At 55.0% G+C, this 21,861-nt stretch overlaps 7 protein-coding genes across 7 annotated transcripts; 3 read left to right on the forward strand and 4 right to left on the reverse strand.

Moving 5' to 3' along the window:
* Nucleotides 1-3,218: 3,218 nt before the first annotated feature.
* On the forward strand, nt 3,219-7,464 carry SPBR_05501 (uncharacterized protein; the record flags this gene model as incomplete). Its single annotated transcript, XM_040763765.1, has 5 exons — nt 3,219-3,675; nt 3,762-6,038; nt 6,127-6,240; nt 6,725-7,017; nt 7,201-7,464. The coding sequence occupies 5 exons, from the start codon at nt 3,219-3,221 to the stop codon at nt 7,462-7,464; spliced, it is 3,405 nt and encodes a 1,134-aa protein (XP_040622605.1).
* A 978-nt stretch (nt 7,465-8,442) lies between these two features.
* SPBR_06248 (NADH dehydrogenase (ubiquinone) 1 alpha subcomplex 2) lies at nt 8,443-8,924 on the forward strand (the record flags this gene model as incomplete). The annotated part of the gene is made up of 3 exons (XM_040764510.1): nt 8,443-8,528; nt 8,622-8,761; nt 8,866-8,924. The coding sequence occupies 3 exons, from the start codon at nt 8,443-8,445 to the stop codon at nt 8,922-8,924; spliced, it is 285 nt and encodes a 94-aa protein (XP_040622606.1).
* A 253-nt stretch (nt 8,925-9,177) lies between these two features.
* Nucleotides 9,178-9,855, reverse strand: SPBR_06192 (uncharacterized protein; the record flags this gene model as incomplete). The annotated part of the gene is made up of 1 exon (XM_040764454.1): nt 9,178-9,855. The coding sequence occupies one exon, from the start codon at nt 9,853-9,855 to the stop codon at nt 9,178-9,180; it is 678 nt and encodes a 225-aa protein (XP_040622607.1).
* A 631-nt stretch (nt 9,856-10,486) lies between these two features.
* On the reverse strand, nt 10,487-10,998 carry SPBR_06241 (uncharacterized protein; the record flags this gene model as incomplete). The annotated part of the gene is made up of 2 exons (XM_040764503.1): nt 10,487-10,915; nt 10,987-10,998. 2 exons carry the CDS (start codon nt 10,996-10,998, stop codon nt 10,487-10,489), a joined length of 441 nt encoding a protein of 146 aa, XP_040622608.1.
* A 987-nt stretch (nt 10,999-11,985) lies between these two features.
* Nucleotides 11,986-13,668, forward strand: SPBR_05819 (D-arabinono-1,4-lactone oxidase; the record flags this gene model as incomplete). The annotated part of the gene is made up of 1 exon (XM_040764082.1): nt 11,986-13,668. The coding sequence occupies one exon, from the start codon at nt 11,986-11,988 to the stop codon at nt 13,666-13,668; it is 1,683 nt and encodes a 560-aa protein (XP_040622609.1).
* A 265-nt stretch (nt 13,669-13,933) lies between these two features.
* SPBR_05671 (uncharacterized protein) lies at nt 13,934-16,234 on the reverse strand (the record flags this gene model as incomplete). The annotated part of the gene is made up of 1 exon (XM_040763934.1): nt 13,934-16,234. The coding sequence occupies one exon, from the start codon at nt 16,232-16,234 to the stop codon at nt 13,934-13,936; it is 2,301 nt and encodes a 766-aa protein (XP_040622610.1).
* Nucleotides 16,235-21,450: 5,216 nt separating this feature from the next.
* Nucleotides 21,451-21,861, reverse strand: SPBR_06263 (uncharacterized protein; the record flags this gene model as incomplete). Its single annotated transcript, XM_040764525.1, has 2 exons — nt 21,451-21,549; nt 21,643-21,861. The coding sequence occupies 2 exons, from the start codon at nt 21,859-21,861 to the stop codon at nt 21,451-21,453; spliced, it is 318 nt and encodes a 105-aa protein (XP_040622611.1).

Consider the following 21,861-nt stretch of genomic DNA (forward strand, 5'->3'; position numbering starts at 1 on the left):
GGGAGAGGGTCATGGTACAGGGCCGAAGCGAGAGAGTGCAACGGAGAAAGACTATGAGAAAAAGCAGGGAGACGAAAGAAACACCGGCATTGCAGCAACAACACCGGAACCCGGTTCCGTCTCATCTTTTCTTCGTTTTTGTGCATGCACATTGTATATTTTTAACTCGGAAACACGGGGTACTTTGTGCGAATGTACGGAGTAATAAGGAGTGCAGAAGGTATCGTCAAGGGTTCTTGGAGACTCATTTGCCGTGATTATATCGCAGAAAGGGATAAGAAGAAGCCCGCAATAAGAAGCAATAACTGCATATTGCTTCGGGATGGAGTCGCATCCAGGCTCTTAACGAAGGCAGCCTATGGCTGTCGTCTATTCGCCTTACGTTTTTATTCTCTTGATTTCGACAGTTCCAACTCCCCTTTAGCCATCGGCCGTTCGAGGGCCTGAGGATCCACGGCGCACAAAGGGCATTCCCGGTCGCCGCTTAGTGTTCTTCGGGTGATTTGCATGAACAGCAGCGTTCGAGACGAGAGACGGTGCTTGTCTCTCCTGCGCTCTCAGCAGACTAGTCAAGGTATCGAGCAGAGACACAAATAAAGAGCAAGAAGAGGGCCAGAGTTTTGCGTTCCCAAACGCGTAATTGTCGTCGATGACTAGCATTCTCCTTACTGCACCTCCTCCGCGTCGTCTCTCTCTTGTGATTGCATCGTAGTTTGTGATTTGTTGTAAAATTAAGTACACACAGTCTTGAGGTCTTCGTATCAGGCGGGAGATACCGCCTGTAATTATGAATAGGGGTGGACTCGATGGACACGCACTTGGAAGGCTTGCAATGCGACCACATGGATTCTCCTGCAGCAAATCCAGGAACCCCTCTCTACAGTCCCTTGGAAAGTCGAGCAACAACAGTAGCTTTCGATCTTGGACTTGCTGTACTTGCATATCACCATGCTCCAACGTTTCCTTGGTTACTGACCGCAATGCATATCAAGATGCAGCACGGTACTACAGCACCGACGATCAACTGAACACAGACCGCGACAATTTGATCTTCCTTGAGCACCACTGCACTGTTCTCGAAAAGTCAGGCGAGAGCCCCCACTCACCAACTGTTGCATGAGGATGGGGCCTTGCATGGAGCGAATTGGGGACTCGTGAGATGTCTCGTTCCGGATCGGGTCGACCATGCTGCAACCGGACTCTGACCGTTCTGTGTTTGAATAGGGCGGTTGTTTGCTTGGCGTTTTTGGTTGCTTTTCCTTGCTGCTTGCTGCTTGCCCATTGTCACGTCAGCCTGCCATTGGTTGCTCCCTTTCCCAGTCTTTTTTCTTTGCCTCTGGCTCTCGTCTCGCTCTCCAGATGGCAAGGGAGGGAGCCGAGAAACTGCGCTGTGCCCCTTGTTGCCGAAATAGCCCGGAGTCCTCATCAATGTCAGGGTGAATTTCGACGGGTTTCCACTTTGCACGTTGTTCCTGCGGTTGGGAGGCGAGGCGAGTAAGATACCCGGCCAGGGCTGGCGCGCATTGTTGTACGACATACAATGACTCCGAAGTAAAACGCCATACTCTCCCCAAGCCGTCTCCCTGGCTCCATAACCAACGGTCCCTTTTGCGCGAGACCCATTTGAAGCGCTAACGTCTGTTCGTCCATGACCCGCTTCGGGACAGTTGATCCTAACATGGTGAACATGTTGTTGCAAAACTCGGCCATCGTCATCGTGAGGAGACGGAGCCTCGGTCGGGGTAATGCCCTCGGCGTGCGATGGCTATCGCGATCTGCATGACGTAGCTGAGCTGCTGGGCTTCACTGTGTTCGGCCGTTGATGCCCTTTATTTTTCGTATCGGTTTTGCGAGGCTGCATCAACACGAATTGGAGGCCTGCTGGGGGGTGGCGGCAGGGATTAAAGTTGGCAGAATAATAGGGTCTTGTTATGGGCTTCTTTTTTGCAAGTTGCTAGATCAAGATTAAGCATGTGGATGTGACTTACTGATGCGGCTTTGCTTGACCTCCTTCCCTACGCCCTTCTTTCCTTGGTATCTTACTTTGTTTTCCACGCTCTTTCCTCAGAAGTCCCGGGTATGCGTGCCACATGTCGTCCACCACTGGGAAGGCAGGAACTACGGAGTATCGTCGTATCCCTGGCACGTTTATGCACTGCGTTCCTGGCCTAAACCGTTCTGCCTTCACGCGCCCACTTCGTGCGGCGCTATTGGCCTTTGGAGGCCCTCCTCTCGCGCCTTCCCTCCTCTAACGTCTATCCGCTCCCCTCTCTTCCAGCACCCTTTTTGGACTATTCTTGGGTGAGGTCCCATCGTGCCTTCCTCTTGGGCGGCCGTTCCTTCGCAGCGAGGGACGCCAGGGTGAACCCTTTCTCCATCTCGCCTTCGCTCTTTCCCTCTCTTGTCGGGTGTTGTCCCATTTTGCCCTTTTGTGTCTGTCCCTCCTTCCCTTTCTGCGTTGTTCCACTTTCTATGTCGACGCTGCTTCTCCACCTGCCAACCGTTCTTTCTTTCTTCTCAACTTCTCGACGAAGCCTCCTTTCTTCTCTTCTTGTTTTCTTTTCGTTTCTTTTTTCACCTTTGCTATTCACTCTGCATTCTCACAACGACCAAGGATTGCGCCGCACCCTGTTCCACCTCTCGACATACCCTTGCACCTACTGTCCGCTCTCCCACTTCTCGTCCCTTGCGTGTGCAAAGTGCCCGCCGAAACTGTCGATCAGCATTCGCCCGAAACGCTGTTGACCGCTGTGGTTTCGTTGCCTCGCTGCCCTTTTTCTAGACTACTTGGACAAACAACAAACACAACCGACAAAAAGAGACACAAACAGACGCGGCTTTGCTGTATTTTTCGACTCTGTCTCGTTTTTATCCGCCATCAACTACACAACTTTTTCTATTAGCCGCCGACGACTGGTCGTCATGCGACACTAACGAGCTCTCGACAGCTACTTTACACAACATACTTCTTCCTCGGCGTCTTTCTTTCATAATACTTTTTGGTCGCCATTTCTTGCTTTTCTTCTCAATCTGTGCTTCGTCATGGAAGCCTGAGGCCTTGTCGGCAGTTCGATACTTTTTTTCCCTTTCTTTCGGTCTCGTCTCTGCACCTAATCCGACTACTGTCAAAGGGTCACTCGACGAGGTCACAACTTGATCCACCGCTTCCTATTTCGAACGACACGACACGACTGCGCCTGTGCACCCACGGCGTCACCATGGCGTACGATGACGGATATGCGCCGCAACAACAGCAGCGCCCCTACAACGGACCGGCAGCTCCACGACCGCCGCCACAAAGACAATACCCGGGAGGTCCTGCACCAAATGGACCTGGGGGACCTGGGGGACCTGGCGGCCCTGGTGGCGGCCAATACGGCGGATACGGTGGCGACGGAGGCTATGGCGGCGACTATGACGGCGGTTATGACGATCCGGGCTACGGTTACGACGCACCACAGGACTACGGCGGTCCCAGCCGTGGCGGTCGTCCACCCATGGGCGGAGGGAGGGGCGGTCCTCCGCCCAGACAGATGACAATGGACAATGGTGGCGGTCGGGGCCAGTATCCTCCACGAGGCGGTGGACCTGGCCCCATGAGAGGGGGCTACCAGAACGGACCACCACGTCTCCGCCCAGGGCCGCCAGAACGTGGAAACACGTCAGACCCGCTGAGTACGTGTTTTTTTCTTTCCATTTTCGCTAGTACTTTCTTCTTCTTCTTCTCTTTGTGGATACGAGTTCCCAGCTAACATGACCAGTGAATCGCGGTCGCAATGGCCCGCCAGCGAGCCCAATAGACGCTGGTTTTGGCGGCAATGCCTTCCCGCCTTTCCCAGGCCAGCAAGGAAAGCCGGATCGCTACGACGAGCAGCAAATCATGGACGGCATTGCTGGCATGGATATCTCCGGTAACCGACAAGGCCCGCCACCGGGTGGTCCCAACGGCCGTGGGCCCCCACCGATGCGCGGTCCAATGGGTGACCCGCGCGGCGGCGGCGGTCCTGGTTACGGTCCTCCTCGGGGACCACCTCAACGATCATACACGCAACAGGGTGGGGGATTTGGTGACCCAGGATACGGCCAGCCGCCCCCGAGAGACTTCCGCGATGACGACTTTGGGCCACCAAGTCGTACAATGACGATGCCTACATCCATGGATCCTATGGGCGGGCGCGGTCCTCCGGGCGGTGGACCGTACCGTCCATTCAATGGTCCTGGGCCAGGACCGAGCGGCGGTGGACCGGGCATGATGCCACCTCAGCGGCCATCGACCGCTCAAGACTCTCGCCCGCCGCTGCAAAGAATGTATCCTGATGGTGGTGGCAACCCAGGCTTCGCCAATGGCCATCCTGGTCCTAACCAAGGCTACAATCAGCCGCCACCGGAGGAGCGCGCACGGCCGTCATCCTTTGACGATTTCTACGATACATACTACGACTCCCGGGAAAGCGGTGACTATGCCGGCGGGGCTATTGGCCCGAACGGTCCCGACGAACCGCAGCACCGACCACAAGGCTCTTTTGATCGGGGTGCCCATCCGAATGATGGCCCTGGTCCGCAGCGAGGAGCAAACCGGGTCCCTGAGATTAATAGAACAAAGTCTCAGCCCGACCTACGCCAATCTCAAGAAGCCGTTTTTGAAATGGTCGGTGACATTCCGCCCATGCCGACACCTAGATCCGGCGGCCACCAACAGCAAGGGGGGCTGCCGTCTGGCCCCGGCCCGGTAAGACGAGGAAGCGGCGCATCAGCTCGATCTGGTTCCAACGGCGACTCTCTTCCTGCACACCCTACACCGGTCCGCCCTGGTCTTATCCCCAACTCGGTTGCGAGCCAGCAACTCAGCAACCGACCAATGCCTGTGCGCAATTACAACGGCGGAGGAGGGGGTGGGCCCATGGGGTCGATGTCGTCGACACCCGTGCAGAACCAGCCCATGCCACAACCGCCGCCGCCCACCATGCAGGCTATGCAGGCCATGCCGCCATCATCCAACGGTCCACTGGCCAATGAGCCACCACCGCCGGAACCGCCTGTCACGCCGGAGCTGCTCGAGCGATTGCGGAATACGGTAAAGGCCGACCCCAGCAACCAAGAAGCTTCCCTGAAGCTGGCCAAAAAGCTTGTGGAGGCGGTCGACGAGCTTGTGCCGACACTGCCTGACCCGCGCACGCGAACCAAGGCCCGCGAGCGGTACGCCTTTGACGCGCACAAGCTGCTGAAAAAGCTGACCAGCCAGCAAAACGCAGACGCCATGTTCTTCATGGCCGATTGCCTGGGCCGTGGTACGTTTGGTCAGGAGCCAGACAACAAGGATGCCTTTACACTGTACCAGTCGGCGGCCAAACTGGGCCACGCGGCGGCGGCCTACCGCACGGCTGTGTGCTGCGAGATTGGCAACGAAGAGGGCGGCGGTACGCGCAAGGACCCGCTCAAGGCCATCCAGTGGTACAAACGCGCGGCGACGCTCGGTGACACGCCTGCAATGTACAAGGTTGGCATGATCCTGCTCAAGGGACTGCTGGGTCAACCGCGGAACCCGCGCGAAGCCGTTGGCTGGCTTAAGAGGGCAGCCGAGCGCGCGGACCCGGAGAACCCACACGCCCTGCACGAGCTGGGCCTGCTTTATGAGAGCGCACAGCCCAACGACGTGATTCTGCGGGACGAGGCGTACGCGTTCCAGCTGTTCAAGCAGGCGGCCGACCTGGGGTACAAGTTCAGCCAGTTCCGCATGGGGTGCGCGTACGAATATGGCCTGATGGGATGTCCCGTCGACGGCCGCCTGTCGATTATGTGGTACTCCAAGTCGGCGACGCAGGAGGAGCACCAGTCGGAGCTGGCGCTGAGCGGCTGGTACCTGACGGGCTCGGACGGTGTGCTGCAGCAGAGCGATACGGAGGCATACTTGTGGGCGCGCAAGGCGGCGATGGCGGGTCTGGCCAAAGCCGAGTATGCTATGGGGTACTTTACCGAGGTGGGCATTGGAATTCCGGCGAACCTGGAAGATGCTAAGCGGTGGTATTGGCGAGCGGCTGGTAAGAGTCTTCTTTTTGTCTTGTTGTCTTTTTGATTCGGTCATTCTTTCTGTTCAACTATCGCGTCACCTTACTAACGAAAAAACAGCACAGGATTTCCCAAAGGCCCGCGAGCGGCTGGAAGACCTCAAGCGGTCCGGTAAGACGGGTCCCCGGCAGCGGGAGCGGATATCACGCAGCAAAATTGGCCGGCAGCAGGAGGGTGAGTGTCTAGTGATGTAGCTGGGCCCAGGAACGGGTTCATGGAGGCAGGATGGGTGTCAGAGTCTCCCTTGTTATCATAGTACATAAAAACATACTACACGGGCAGAAGATGCCGCTCGTAGCATCACGCCCCAACCAGCAACGATATCCCCTCTGTACATAAGGTATTCCTCTTGTTCACGTCTTGTTACGAGTTTGTCATTGATTGCTAGGAAGTGATATCTCATTGTGTAGGTACCCTCTTTTAACCGTGCAATAAATCATGCATAGATGCGCAAGTGCGTGAGAAACAATTCCAGGCAAATGGCAAAGAGAATAGAGAGCAATTTTGTTTCCGAGAAGAGGAATCGCTCTATTGCTCTTTATAACGAGCTCTGCATCCCCCAAGTTGTAGCCACCCACGCATTCTCTTAATACGTCCGCTCCGAAGCCCTCTCGTACACAATCTCTCCTACTGCTCGCCCCCCTTGATGGCCTCCTAGACGGACTCGACCTTGTCCTTGACGGCATCGGCCAGGGGCTCGGCAGTCTTACCAGATGTCCGGGCCAGGTAGATGCGGGCGCACTGGACCATGCCGGCAACGCCCAGGAAGAAGTTTGCAGCGGCCAGCATGATGTTGCGGGGCTTGATGATCAGGCACCAGCGGGTCCAGATGAGGCCGGTGGCGGTCAGGGCGACGTTCTGAGTGACGGACAGCTTCTCGGCGGGGCGGGCCAGATCGGAGATGCCGGCAATGACCAGCGCCCACTTCATGATGGGGGCCCTGGAGTGGTTGTTAGACACGAAGAGACGGAAACGAGCGCGGGCGCGGGCGGAGCGAGGACTGGAAAGAACGAAACCTACCAAAAGTGCACCGTCTTCAGGCCAATGGGGCTGTCCCACATGCGCTTGAACCAACTGACGTTGGCCTCCGCAGCACCGGCACCGGCGGCACCGCTCTGGAAGCGGCGGCCGTAGAAATGGCTGCTCTTGGTGCTGTTGGTGCCGCGACGGAAGGCGGCGGCGAAGAAGGAGGCCGAGGAGAAGCGGGGAATCGTTTTTGATGCTGGCCGGCTGCCCGTGGCGATGCGGCGGACAATCATGGAGGAGGCATTCGGGGTGTTGGCGGAGAAGAAGGTGGCCGAGGCGAAGGGCCGCGCGGCGGCGCGGGCAAACGTAGCAGAGGACGACATGGCGGTCGTATGCGTGAGAGAGGTTGAGAAAGGTTGTGAGAGGGGATGAAAGGGGGTGCGAGGTTGCTGTAAAAGATAGAGGGTATATGGTGATGTCAACAAAGAGTGGATGACTCTTTTTCGGGGCTCCGGACTCTTCGGGGGCTCGGGTTGATTTCGGACGAGGTTGTCGAGTGCAAGTGGTCGGGGAGTGTCGAGAGCGAGTGGAGTGGGGAGTGGTTGAGGAGGACAGTCGCCGAGAAGCTCAAAGGCGACAGAAAAGAGCGTTTGTGGTTGTATCGCAAAAAGTCGTGATCCAAGATGGCAAGCGTCGTGTCGTTGGGAAGAAAAGGCAGGAAAGGCCGAACAGCGGTCCGACGAAGATGGCGTAGAGATAGGGAAGGAAGGGGGGGAGGCACCACGACGGATAAAATTTTGGTGGGACTTTCCCAACTCAGGACGACCGCATTGGCGAAATCCGACGCAGCTGGGCACTCGTTGACTCAACGGTTTCGGGGCTCGCTTTTGCGCTGTCGGGGGCGACTAGCCGCTGGATGACAGCGGGCGCCAGGGGCCAAGAGCAGTGTCGTGGGGACCCGGAGATAAGCAAAAAAAGTTCAGCAGATGCACGTGATCTCGAGATGTGATGGGCGGGACGAACGACGACTCCGAGAGGATAGATTGTGCTTGAAAGTGCTTTAAGTTTGTTTTGAGCATCTATGTCTCGTTCTATCTATCATGAGCAAGCCTGCTTCGTCGCGTTGGACTGATGGCGCTGCATTATGGTCGCTATCCGCTCTTCTTGTATGCTGTCGCTCACTGTAGTCGCTGTAGATATAGGGCTCTCCGTGAGACGCTACTTCTGTACATACTGCAGCCAATCAGGGGCCACCCTTTTGTAGTCGCAGCCCCAATTGGATCGGCTTTCGCTTTCTTGGTTCCAAAAGTCGCAACGTCCAAAGAAGAGGCAATACGGCGTGGTCTCTCTTCCGTCTTCGCTCTTTGCCCCCCCCCCCTCCTGTCCTTCCACCACACACCACCTGCCACAATGTCGAGCAAATACGCCTTCACAAAGGGCCTCAAGGAGGTCCGCTTCCTCTTCTGCCAGACTGGCGAGCAGAGCGCGGCCACGCGGTAGGTCCAGTCCATTCGTTGATGATCGTGATAAGTGGAGGATCCTGCAGCTTGAATGGCTTGGGGCCCATGCTAATCCGTGCATCCCACCAGTACATTCCTCACCCGTGCGTACCCGACGATGAAGAAGAACAACCCGAACACGCCGATACTTCTGCGCGAGGCCCAGGGCACGTTGCCCAAGATCTATGCCCGCTACGACCTTGGCCGCGAGACGAGCAAGACATTGGAAGGTAGGTTGCCGTGTTGGACGCCATGATGGTGGCAGTGATGGTGGTGGTGATGACGATATCGATGCCGCCATCGTAGTGTTCTCCGCTAACGCTTATATGTGCAGGCCTGACGGACAAGCAGATTGAGGATGTGGTTTCGAGCCTGGTCAAGAGCGAGGCCTAAGCGGGCGACGATTCGGCGAATATAGAGCGGCGAAGAACCGACCGCCGAAAAGAGGAGAGCCGACAATGGGCGCGCATGCTGTTTCTCCCTGTGTATATAATGACAAAAAAGCGATTCGCTGAAGGCATAAAAATACGAAATATAATAAAAAAAAAAAAAAAGCTGGACCTGCCGAACTTTTGGTGTGGCGGCCAATGGGTTGGCCATGAGCATATGCTGATATGCCGATTTGTACTGCGTTTCTGCCGTCTGCCTATATGGACCATCGGCCCATGTTTACGGCGCTTGGGCTCTGGCGGCAGACCTGTTGGTGTAGCTCGGGCGTCGTACCGGTAAATCGGACGCGCCAATACTCGTCGGCACTGTCGAACGGCGGCTCGTTGCTGATGACCTCGAGCGGTAAGGAGACAGCAGACGGCGACCGACGCTCGGCACGCCAGGCTGGGTGCACGATGCGGTAGGCAAGACAGGCCGGCAGCGACTGCATGACCGCCAAAGTGCCACCACGGCCGTACTCGAGAGGGATCTTGTGTGGTGTCTTGAAGTGGGGATGGCACAACTTCCAGGGCAAGAGGCGGTAGTCCCAGACTGGGGAGCAGGGGTCGAGTTCCCGGCTGCGGCAGGTTTCCTGCTCGCCTTGGTACGCGCCGTGTGGCATGTGGCTTGCCTTGCTAGTAGCATCACGGTGCGTTCTGGCATGGCCATTGAGGTCGAGGATGAGGGCGAAGACGGCGTCCCAGAGCCGACAGAAGATATGTCGGCAGTGGGTGTACCTAGCAGGCTCATTTAGCGAGATAGAATCGCCGGAGTCCGCCTTCAGCTGTTCGTCCACGACGGCCGGTTTGCCCCGCGTCTTGTTTCCGAGGTGTGACAGGTCAAACTCTTTCCTCTCCGTCTGCGCCCGGCGCTTCAGAGTTTTGCGTATGCCCATGGCCGACGACAATGTGGTTTTGTATAAGGCCAATAGTAGGAAATGTTGGTGAGTTGGTACATAACAATAATATATGGGCGAGGCAGGGGTGAAGTTGAGTGTGCTTGGATTATAAAAGGGCAAGTAGTGGCAGGTCGAATATATCAAGAAGGGGATTCTGGGATAAACAGAGCGTGTTGCCGCTGTGGCTGTACAAATCTCAAAATGAGGAAAGAGCCACAGTGTGCCCTTGCAGTTTCTAATCCAACCCATCGACACAATTTTTTAGAGAAGGCAGGATCTCTGACTCATGTGGCAGGAAGGCGCAAACGGTGCAACCGGCGGGCGATAATGACGCGACAAAAGAGATTCTCGCTGCGCTCGCATATCAAAAGCATAATGTGTCCATTACTGCTAAGTCTTCCAGAGTAAGGCGTCAGACAGCCGCAGCCACGCTGGCCAAAATGTAAGGAGAAACCACATTCAAATCTGTTCAAATACTCAGCTCCAATGGCTTTGGCCCTTTGTCCCTTTCCTTCCGTTATATATTTATATGCATGTATGTTTTATTCTTCGTTTGCTTGGCGAGCTTTGGTCGTTCCGCCCCTGCAGGTAGTCGTCGCTATATACCTACACGCATGGCTTCGTCCTGTTATTCCTCCTGCTTGCTCGCATTGAGAAGCTTCAGGATCTCCGACTCCTTGTCGCCGGCCACGGCCTTGCCATTGTTCCAGTCGACCACCACGGGCCGCTGGAAGTTGTCGTGGCTCTCGCGGAACTTGCGCAGTGCCTCGGTCTGCGACTTGGCGCCCTTGACAATCGCCGGGATGCCGGCGGTGCCGACGTACTCGAGGATGGTCTGCAGCTGGTCCGTGGTCGGCGGGTCCTCCGTGATGTTGAGGTCAAACGGCTCGCGGCGCGAGGCGGCGGCCTGCTCGGTCTGCGGACGGTGGTCGCTGGCCTGGTCCTCGGTGGCCGTCTCCGAGGCATGCGCCGACGCCTGCTTGAGAAGGCTGACGACGCGCATGGATGCGGGCGAGCTGGCCTTGTGGAACAGCGTCACAATGTCGAGTGTTTTCCGCTAAGTGTGTCAGCAGATGGTGGCTTTATGGGCTTGTTTACTCGACGCCGGGACGCTTGTTTTGAACTTACGAAACCAAACATGATGGCGGCCGTTGTGTGCGGGTGTCAATTGGTGTGAAGCGAGTTCGATTCCGTGCTGGGACGCGTCTGGATCGTTTGTGCTCGTCAAATTTGTGTTGCGAATTCGAGGTTGCAGAGGGGTAAGATCGAGCAACAAAGATGAAATCGGGGAGACGAGCGTTGGAGCTCAATTGCTCTGCAGCCGATGACGTTGTTGTTGGCCAAAGTGGGCCCTTGAAGCCGGCCGTCCAAACACGTGATATGCACCTTTAAGCGACAAAACTGCTCCGGTTCACCCTCCATGGGAATGTTGCATAACAGGTTTGTCAACCAGCAAAACAGCTTGCCGACACACGTGCTCTCCTTTTACAGAATGGCGGACACTGTGCATTGAACAACACATATGCTGTCTGCCGTTCTTGGCGGCTTATTCTGCACTCGACACGACGTCCGATCTAACCGCCATCCATCGCTGGCCAGAAGGAGACACTCTGAATGCAGAGCTGGACGTCTCGTGTCCCACCGCTTTCGAGCTCCTGACAGATGCGGGCTGCGGCCTACGCTGTACCATGCTGGCCGTTATGGACACTGACGGCGGCGCAGTGACCAAGTCCGCGAGCTGTCTTCCGTGGCAGAAGCACTTTCCCTGTACATCGTAAACATGCGGTGGGGGTTCCTGCCGTTTATGGGCAGGTCCGCTTATGTAACCCGCTATCAATATTTTTGTGCCGGGCTTAAAGGGTGGGGTTGACTTTCGAGCAAAAAGTCGTGAGAATGGCCTCATTCTCCTCGATGCGGGGACCACCTGGCAGGCCGCTGGAATTCTCTTCCTACAAGGTTGATACGCATTTTCGAGTCCTTCAATTATCGTCGTGCCGTCGTCGCCATGTCTCCTTATCTGGGCTAGTCAGTTGATACGACGGTTTTCTTTCCTTTCGTTTTGTTTTCCTTTCTTCTTTACTTCTCTCCTTGTTTTGACCGCCCCTTTGTCCCCATTTCCTAGCCGTCATGGCATCAAACTTTGACCCAGCCGCATACGATGGCGTCGACCTGGCTGTGACCGGTGCCAAGCAGCCGTTCCTGGCCCGCCGGGGCTACGTGCATGCTACGTGGGCACGCACCTTTGCCTCACGGCCGGAGCTGTTCATCCAGCCGTCCACCGTGGACGAGGTCGAGCAGGTGGTCAAGCTCGCGCGCCACCGCCGCCGGCGCATTGCCACTACGGGCTGTGGCCACTCGCCGTCAGACATGACGTGCACCAGCAGCTGGCTGGTCAACCTGGACCGCCTCAACCGCGTCATTGCAGTCGACCGTACCTCGTGCCAGGTAACCGTCGAGGCCGGTATTCGGCTCTTTGACCTAAGCGCCGAGCTTGCCAAGCACGGCCTAGCCCTACCGAACCTGGGCAGCATCAATGAGCAGTCGCTTGCAGGCGCATGCGCCACGGGAACACACGGCAGCAGTCTGCGGCACGGCCTGCTGTCGGACGACATTGTGGCGCTCCGAATCACGCTGGGCGACGGCACCACCAAGACATGCACACGCGACACGGCCGACGCCGACGAGAACGACCTGTTTCGAGCCGCCTTGCTGTCCCTAGGCACGCTGGGCATCGTCGTGGAAATTACGCTGCGCGCCGTACCTGCGTTCCGGCTCAGCTGGTCGCAGACGGTGGACAAGGACTCTGTTGTTTTTGACGCCTGGAAGCGCGGCGACACGGACGGCACCGCGCGGCACAGCGAGCTGTGGACCCAGGCGCACTTTGTGCGCGTGTGGTGGTTCCCCTACACCCGGCGGGCGGTCGTGTGGGCGGCGGACGACTGCGCCAAAACCCCCGAGGAGCAGCCCGACTTCACGCCGCCCACGTCCTACTACGACAGCACCCTCGGCTACCTTGTGTACCACAACCTGCTGTACCTGTCCCGCTTCGTGCCGCGCATCCTGCCGTGGATCGAGTGGTTTGTCTTCGGCATGCAGTATGGCTTCCGCAACGGCTCCACGACGTCCGGGTTGCAGCCCAGCGACAAAGCCCTGCTGATGAACTGCCTGTACTCGCAGTTCGTCAACGAGTGGGCCATTCCGCTTGCGCGCGGGCCCGAGGCGCTGACGCGGCTGGGCGCGTGGATCAACCGCCTCAAGCCTGGCGACGAGGGCTACGTCGACCACCGCATCCCCTTTTCGGCCGACGGCCTGTATGTGCACGCGCCTGTCGAAGTGCGCGTGGCCGACACGGCAGCAAAGCAGCAGCTCCGCAGGCGGGACAAGCCAGACTCGCTGTCGACGCGCCCCTTCCTCGACCCGACACCCACCGACACGCCCACGCTGTACCTTAACGCCACCATGTACCGGCCGTACTACAAGGACCCGCCTGGTTTGGACCGCTACTACGAGGCCTTTGAGTGGCTGATGCGCGACCTGGGCGGCAGGCCGCACTGGGCCAAGAACTTTGGCTCGGACCATGCCGAGCTGGTATCGGCCTACGGACACGACTTGGCCAAGTTCAACAAAGTGCGCGACGCAGCGGACCCGGACGGCGTGTTCGTCGGTCCTTGGCACCGCCGCTACCTGCTCGGCGAGGGTGCCGATGCCCACCCCGATCTTCGCCTTGAGGAGCACGAGAAGCGCCGAGCTCTGGCAACAGACTACACCGTCTTCATCTCGGGCGCCGTCGGCGAAGCAGGACGGCACTGAATGACTCGTCGAGTATTTTGGGCGCACGAGCTTTCAGTTATCTGTTAGTTTTTTTGTACATTTATGCTCTTTGGCATCCTACCCTTTTTTTTTTTTTTTTTTTTTTTTTGAATTCATTGCCACGCGGGCGTTCCAATGTCAAGAGGTTGCAAGGTATCTATCTATTATATCGCATCATGTCATTTCGTTTATATACAAGAATGCCGCGTGTTTCTCTTCTTGGTGCCTTGTCAGTCCCTTGTCTCATTAGTCCTACATATGCCACTTAGTCAGGCGACGGACACCCACAAGGCGCCCTCCTTCGGACCGTGGTGGAGGTGTTGACTGGCGGGGATGAACCAGTGTCGTTGTCCTCAAGCAGAGGATCATGAACCGAATGGTCTCCGTCATCGTCACCGTCCTCTTCCGCCTTCGGGCTGCTGCTACTGCTGCTGCTGCCTTCACTGCTGCTGTTCTGAACACCGACCTTCGACATGCCAAACTTCATGCGGTCCCAGCCAGGCGGTGAGTTCCTTGATGTTCTGCTGTCATGCCTTCTCCTTGTACCGACCGACGATGCTTCAGCAGAGATGCGGCCCAGCCCTCGGTACCGCCACCACAGCCAGAACAACGCACCACTGGCAATAACAGCAAGGGCCGTCGTCGGATACGCATACGACGCAAAGCGTTCACTCTCGCCGCGTCCACCGACAGGTGGGATCCACGGCAAGACGAGCAGCAAGCAATTGCTGGTGGCAAAGACGATAATGGCCAGGCGCGGCGCCGGCCACGGCGACGCCCAGCGCTCTGATGGCGTGCTGTGCAGGTACAGCAACCCGGCCGCGATGGCCACGCTGATAACGGACACGGGGTAGCCGCCAATGTCGACCAAAAAGTTGTATATCTTGCCGGGAGGCGGTACGACGATGACCAGCACGGACACAAGCCAGTGCAGCAACAAGCCACGGGAGGGCGTTGGATTGGTGGGTGTCTCCATCGTCCCCATTGTGTCCATCACCACCTTCTTGTCCTTCTTGTCGCCCGACCGCCAAAACGAAGCAAACGGCAACAGGCCATCCTTGGCCAGCTCCTCGTTGACTCGGGCCTGCGCAAACGACGTCGCGGCAATGTTGCCTGCGGCCGAAATGATGACAAAAATGGGCAGCACTCGTGCGCCAACGCCGTCACCAAAGACGTTGCGGAAAAAGACGCCGGCCACCACGACTCCGGCCGACCGGAAGGCGTCCTTGTCGACGACGAGAAAAAAGGCGACGTTGACGGCCAGATACGACAGTGACACTAGCACGAGAGCCAGCGGTGCAGCCACGCGCAGAGTGCGTACAGGGTCGCGGACGTCGGACAGCACCTGGTTGGCTGTGCTGTAGCCGCGGAAACAGTAGATGACCTTGAGGAGGGCGGTTGCATAGTCGTAGGGCTGCGACGACGAGCCGGCCCAGATGTCCTGGAAGTTACGACGGGCCGTGCTGATGCCGGCGTCAAGTTGCCGGCCCGTCACCATGCCTATGGCGGCAGCGGTAGAATTCGTTGTCGTTGGTGTACGAGCCGGATCCGAGCCCACACCCATTATCCCCCCTGCGACCCCCGATACGACAACGACCACGAGCATCAGCATCTTGACGGCGCCCAGGACGTTGATCAGCTTCAGACCCAGACGCGGCTGCCACGCGTGCACAGAGCACAGCACCGTCACCGACACGACGGCAATGGCGCGCACATTCCAGCGGTTCATGGGCACGCCCAGGGCGTAGAGGGCGTACTCGCCGAGCACAATGGCGTTCGGCGTGGAGAAGCCGAGCAGCACGACATAGGCCATGAACATGCACGTGGCCAGCATGCGTGGCCGGCGGAAGATGCGCTCCAGGTACACGCGCTCGCCGCCGCTGCGGGGAAGGGCCGTGCCCAGGTCCAGATAGACGGCGAGGCCGCAAAACGAAATCAGGCTGCCGACAGCCCAGACGAGCAAGGCCATGCCGACCGAGCCCACGCCTTCGAAAATGGCCGACGGCACGGAATAGGCGCCGACGCCAATGGTCTTGCCGACGATGATGTTGACGGCCGATACGACGCCCAGTTTTGTGTCGTCATCATCGCGGGCGTGGGCGTGAGAGAAACGGTTGAAAGGCGCGACTCCGGGCGTGGGTGGTGATCTTGGCAGAAACCACGAGCGGTCGTTCACAGTGTCGAAGTCATCGGCCTCGTCGTCATCATCGACAACAGTGTCCTGACTGCTTCCATCCTCTGGCAATGTGGGCCACGTCCGTCTTGACGGCGATGGTAGCGGTCCAAAGTGCCGTAGCGGTGGTACTAGAAAGGCCGATGCGGCTGCGTTGTTAGGCGATAAGGAAAGTGCATGCCGAGCGCTTCCTCGGTGCGGACGGGAGCCGGCTGCTCCCGCTCCTCCCGATGCGCTAGTACCGGCGCTAGTACCGACATCGTGTGTGGGCCGGACCGGTGAACGGCAGCTCAGTTGAAAGTTGGCCTGCAGAGGCGAGGCAGCAGAGGATATGGCATCATTGATCAAGCCAAGGGGCCGGGGCGATGACGTATTTAACTGAGATGGCGCCATTGTGTGTCAGTGTACTCCGTATCGGTGTGTCAATTTGGGCCAGCTCCTTACACCTTGCCAAGACGGGCGACTGAGCAAGTTACTGAGTAGGCGGCTGTCCAAAGTGTGGCTCGCTTTGAATGAGCAAGTTTCTGATGCAGGAAGGGGTGGGGAGGATACTGGTAGGAGTGTGAGATCGATAGGAGAATTAACAGAAGGGGGTAAGTAGGAAGAAACTTGCTCACGAAATATCGCAAACGGGATAAGAACTGAGCAGAGGAGGGAGGATGGACCAGAAAACAGAAGAAGCCGAAGCGAAATGGGTGCAGAGACGACGTAGTGGCAGGGCTGCAAGGACAAGAATGGTCAGAGACGCCCTTGTCGCGCCATGACTCGCCAACGGGGAGGTGTCACAAGGAGGTTACAGCAGAGAAACAGGCTCGGAATATATGAGAAACTGGGAAGAGATGGAGGAAGAAAAGGAAGAGGGCGATACGTCAAGGATATTGGGACTGGGTTTGTTTAAAAGCAGCAGAAACACCCACGCAACGACCAAAGACGACAAACGGCGACGACCAACGATAACAAAAAAAATGGACAAACGACACTACGCTTCGAGTACAGATGCTCTTTTGGGGGATAAATGAGAGCGACGATGGACGGACACTCACCACGAAAAGCGAAAGCACGGCAATCAAGGGCACAAAGCGAGAAGAACAGACACACAATAAGACGGACGGAATGAACAGCGAGGAGCGAGTCTGGCTGTTGGAGCCGAGAACACCAAAAACAAATCAAATCAAATCACATCCAGTCCGGCGGACATGATGAAAACGAAGAAGAAAAGAAGCCGACAAAGAATGGTTGCCAACCCCCAGCTTTGTTGGGGGATCGACCATCTCCGTCTTTCTTTCTCTTTTATCGTTTGGGCCTTTAGGTCGTTTCTGGACTTGGTTTGTTCAGATACAGCGTTGGGTTTGATTTGTGATGTTTGTCCGTCATGAAGGATTTGTTCTTTCCTGTCTTCTCTCTCGTCTTTCTTCTCATTTGTCTTCTTCCCCAGATGCGGGCTCAGTCTTGGCGTGATCGACTGTCGGAACCATACAAATGAAACGGGATAGACGAACAGAGAGGTTACCGACTTTGCCCACTTAGGAGTGCGACTTACACGCACGGATTGTCGTCGGGGATGTGTCGTCTTGGCACAGAAAGTGTCGCGGAGAGCACAAGTTTGCCAGTCTGAAACAGGGTGCGCGGCAGGTGCGACAAGGACCAGGCACCGCCAATTATCCGTGCAAGGTGCGACAGGAGTGGGCAATGGTGGATTTTGGGGCTTTAAAAATGAGAGAAAAAAAAGAAGAAAAAATAAAAACGAAAAACAATGGAAAGAGCAAAAACCTGCCTTTTGTTATCATTGGATATTAGTGACCCATGCTTCAGTCTACAAAGTGCTGCAGGTGATAGGGAGCGACGACAACCAACGAAATCGTCAAGACTCGACGAAATCGGAGTTCACAATTGATTCGCAATGGGAACATTGCGTACTATCACACCAAAACGTTTCCCTATTCCAAGTGCACTCTTACATTTATGACTTCGTATGCTCAACAAGGATCTCAACATTCGAACCTCCCTGGTAATAAACTCCCACCGCAAGATCTTCGCCAAGACAGCGCAGACCCCAGCATGAAGTGGATAAGTGGATGCCAAGATAGATGATGGACTGGCGGTTCATCCTGTCCTGGATGCAAAACCCAAGATTTCGGCTGGGATGAGCATCTCTGAGAGAGTCCTACACAACTGTTTAGCTCGCGCTGCAATTTCGCTCTTATTCTCAGCACTCCCCTCACTCATGGTTTATTCACTTATTCTCATATTGTAGCTGACCGATCGTCTTGCGTGAGATTAGTAATCACATTCAGTTCTAAGAGCATTGAGTGGGAAAATGGGTCAAAGTTATAAACAAACAATAACTACAGTACTACAGTCAAGACGTGAAAGAGTGGGAACTAATGAAAGAGATAAAAGGAAATAGACATAAAAAGGAAATAAGTACAAAATAAAGTGAGTAACCGAGATCCGATATCTCTCTGCACTCCCGCCGATGCCAGTCTCATGATCATTTTATATGCAAAACTGTCCACCACGCCACGTTACAGCTCACACATCACCGTCCATGCATTTCTGTCTCTCACGAGACAGACGTCAACACAGACGCCATCCCTGGTACGTCCCACAGCAGGGCAACCTAGCCAAGAAAACCACGTGTATGTCAGGTGTGAAGCAGTAGTGCGACCAGAAAACAAAGACCGTACTACATACACGGCTGAAGGAGAAAATTAATGACAGCTGCCAACAAGTGTCTTATTTCTTGGCTTGCATTGCAGATGCGAAAGAGGGCATGTGTACAAGTTAAACTCTGTAGCACGATCACGTAGAACTATCAAAACGCCCGTGTCAAGCTCTGCACGAAGCCTGGAAACGGTGATACAAGTCAATCTATTTTGAGTGTGTGTGTGGTATGAGTGTGTAGAAGGAGAACGCGACAGAATGCCCCACAGGTGAAGCCCGTTGACTGAGAACGCAATCGTGCCCAATTTTCTTTTCAAGAAACAATAGGCGTAAATTCTCCGAGGACAACAAGAGCACGTCAAACATGCCCTACTTTTGTGCAAGAAGGCACAAGAAACGAACGACCACAGAACAGTCAAAACAGAAAGACTTTTTTTTTTCATTTTGTCGTGCGAGGAGAATCTAGTGAACGAAGACGTGTATAGCAGATGGTCACGGGGTGACATATCCACAAAGATTTCATTATCAAATCAAATTGACTACGATAAATGAAACTGGATTATAATAAAATACATCTGAAATAAAAGGGGAAGGAACTGGCCGGAAGAGGATGGCGGAGACGAACGAAAAGGCTACGTGCATGTGCAGACCGCCACTCTGATTCTGATTCTAAGTCTGCTTGTGATTCTAATTTTGATTCTAATTTTGATTCTTCACATACTCAAAGCTGGAGCCTCATCAAACGAGAATGGGCCGGTGCGTAAAGCCATCCGGCCGCCATCGGAGCGGGTAGGGAATGTCCAAAAATGAAAGAAATAAAATAAAGAGAAAAAGTATAAAAGAGCAAAGCAAAATAATAGGGAACACAACTCTAAATGATGAATGGCCATCGTAGAACAGCCCGACGGGTAGACGTAAACAAAGGCGGTCTCTTGGCAGACCGCATTCTGCAAGAGTCAGAGGTGGGCCAATAAGAGACACTGTGCAAACAATGCTCTTGTTCCCAGCATCGTCTCCACCCCCGTCTTCCCATGTCAGATACAGCATACTCCTGCAACTCGCAGCAGAGCGTCCTGCAGAATCGGCTGTGCGTGCGTCGGGTGGAAGGTGGCCCGATGTTCTCACCACGGCGGGTGACACAACTGCAGCACCAGACAACCTGTCAGATAAACAAATGCAGCAGTTGGGTCGAAGCAAGGCGACAGACCGTCCACAGATGGGAAACGTAAACGCTGAAAAACAGGAAGACCGAGCAGGTGCGGTCCTTTCGTACGCGCCGGGTCACTAATTGTCGTACATCCGGTGCCGTCGGTCGACCTATGCTTGAGTTGGAGTAACAGCGGAACACGTAACACGTCTTTTTGGTTTATTTCTATTTTTTTTTGTATCTGGTTGTGTCTTCGTTCTCCAACAGACACGGGCCAACATAGAAGGACAGAAGCAAAGATACACAAAGTCACCGTTCGGGAACCGTTCGTGCTCAGAGCTTGCCACACATAGGTGGATAGGGTTTGTGTACCATATGGCTGTGTACCGTCGTACGAACGAGTGGAGATGCTAGAGATGGAGACGGAAAGGGAGCAGAATCAAATCGGAGGGGAGGAATCGCTTAAGAAGGATTTAAAAGTACTCTCTGCTCTCTGCTCTCTGCCGTTTGTCTTTTTTGCCCGCAGGAACTGCTCAAACTACTGCCTTTTGGGAACACAAGGCCACAAGACGCAAAATAAGAGGATGGAGTAAAGCATGCTGTCACTATCCAGCGTATATGTCATGTAACAATGCCGCTGAGAAGAAAGACGAAATAAAACAGACTAAAAAGTGAAAGTGATCCCAAACAGCAGGCGAAGCAGCAACGTACAAAAGAGATGCAGACACAGACTCGACCAGGTGTTGCTGAGGGGAGAGGGGTAGTATCCCTTGGACTGGTGTAGTGATACGCCGTGTTCTTGTGTGTTTGTGGCGGTGTATCTCGTGTCGTTGTATGGATCCATGTTTCGTGCGGTTATATATTTTGTATATTGTGCATCGAGTTGCCCCTCTTTGGGCCCAACAGCAAATGTCTGATAAGGCAAGTAAATGCAGTGCAATCTGACAGCAATCCGGGCAAAAAGAGAGAAGCGACAGAAAGGGGATAAACAAGCCACAGGTCATACAGGAGACGATGTTCCTCATCGGTTGCAAGTAGGCTGTGGCGAGAAGGCAATCTCTCGACATCGCCATTCTGTGAGACATCATTATTTCCACAATGCCAATTTTGTATAATCTGGATTCTGTCCCTACGTCTTTTCCACTTGGTCCAAGTAGTTTTTCATTTATATGTATATGATGGGCTGCCGCAGCAGGGTGGTGACGACAACAAGAGTAAACGATTTGCGTGGGGTGAATGAAGAAAATGAGGAGGATAAACCGATGAGAAAAAAGGAGTATATAAAATAAATAAATTTAGATGCAGTAAGCCATATAAAGCAATATCAAAATTAAGAATTATTCCCGCTTCCGAAGCGCCGTCCCTCCCTTTTGACGTGGCGTGTAACAATAGAAAACAAATTTAAGAGACAACAGTGTAACTCCCCAAGTGCTTAGGTGCTTCCTCTTTCTCCGTATTCACATGCGTCCGAATGTCGTTTTTGCCGCTGTGTGTCGGTTTATCGTCTTTTTTTTGTCCTCCCAGGACCTCCATCATCTCTGACAAGCACGCAGACTAGAGAACAATAACAAAGAACAAACCAATCTGGCCCTCCCGTTCCAAAGACTTGCGTCTTGTCCAGTGCCATTGCACAACCAACACATCTCAAAGGGTATGAAGGCAATGGAACGAACATGTTGAGGATGACAAAACAGAAAATGAGGCGAGAGTGATATAGCAGAACAAGAAGCATATAAAAAAAAGCAGGGCAAGCAAGGTATGGTAAGTGTACTAAGCAAATGCAGCGAGCATTGCGAGCCTAACCACACGCCGTGCCACAGTAACCGCAAGCCCGGCCGGGAATCACCCAGACCTCCTTACCATCCTTGGCGCACTTTGGGCAACGAACACCGGGTAGCTGCAATGTCAGACGAAGAAAATGAAAGCCATGAAATATAAGGAAACGAAAATTAACAAGTAGACAAAACAAAAGAGAAGAAAGTGGACCTACCGGAACGCTGCGGATGCCTTCACTGCCGCCGGACGGGATAATGAACCGCGGGTGTGGCACGTTCGGCGAGGCGGGACTGCTTGGTAGGGGGAAGCCATCGTCTTGCATGGGCATGACGGCAAATGGGTCACATGCCATGAGCGAGGGCGAAGACGGAGGGGATGGCATGACGGTCTCGTCGTCTTGAATCGACTGCAAGAAATTACGTGTGAAGGGCAT

Source organism: Sporothrix brasiliensis (assembly GCF_000820605.1).
Source record: "Sporothrix brasiliensis 5110 chromosome Unknown Cont15, whole genome shotgun sequence".
Lineage (NCBI taxonomy): Eukaryota > Fungi > Ascomycota > Sordariomycetes > Ophiostomatales > Ophiostomataceae > Sporothrix > Sporothrix brasiliensis.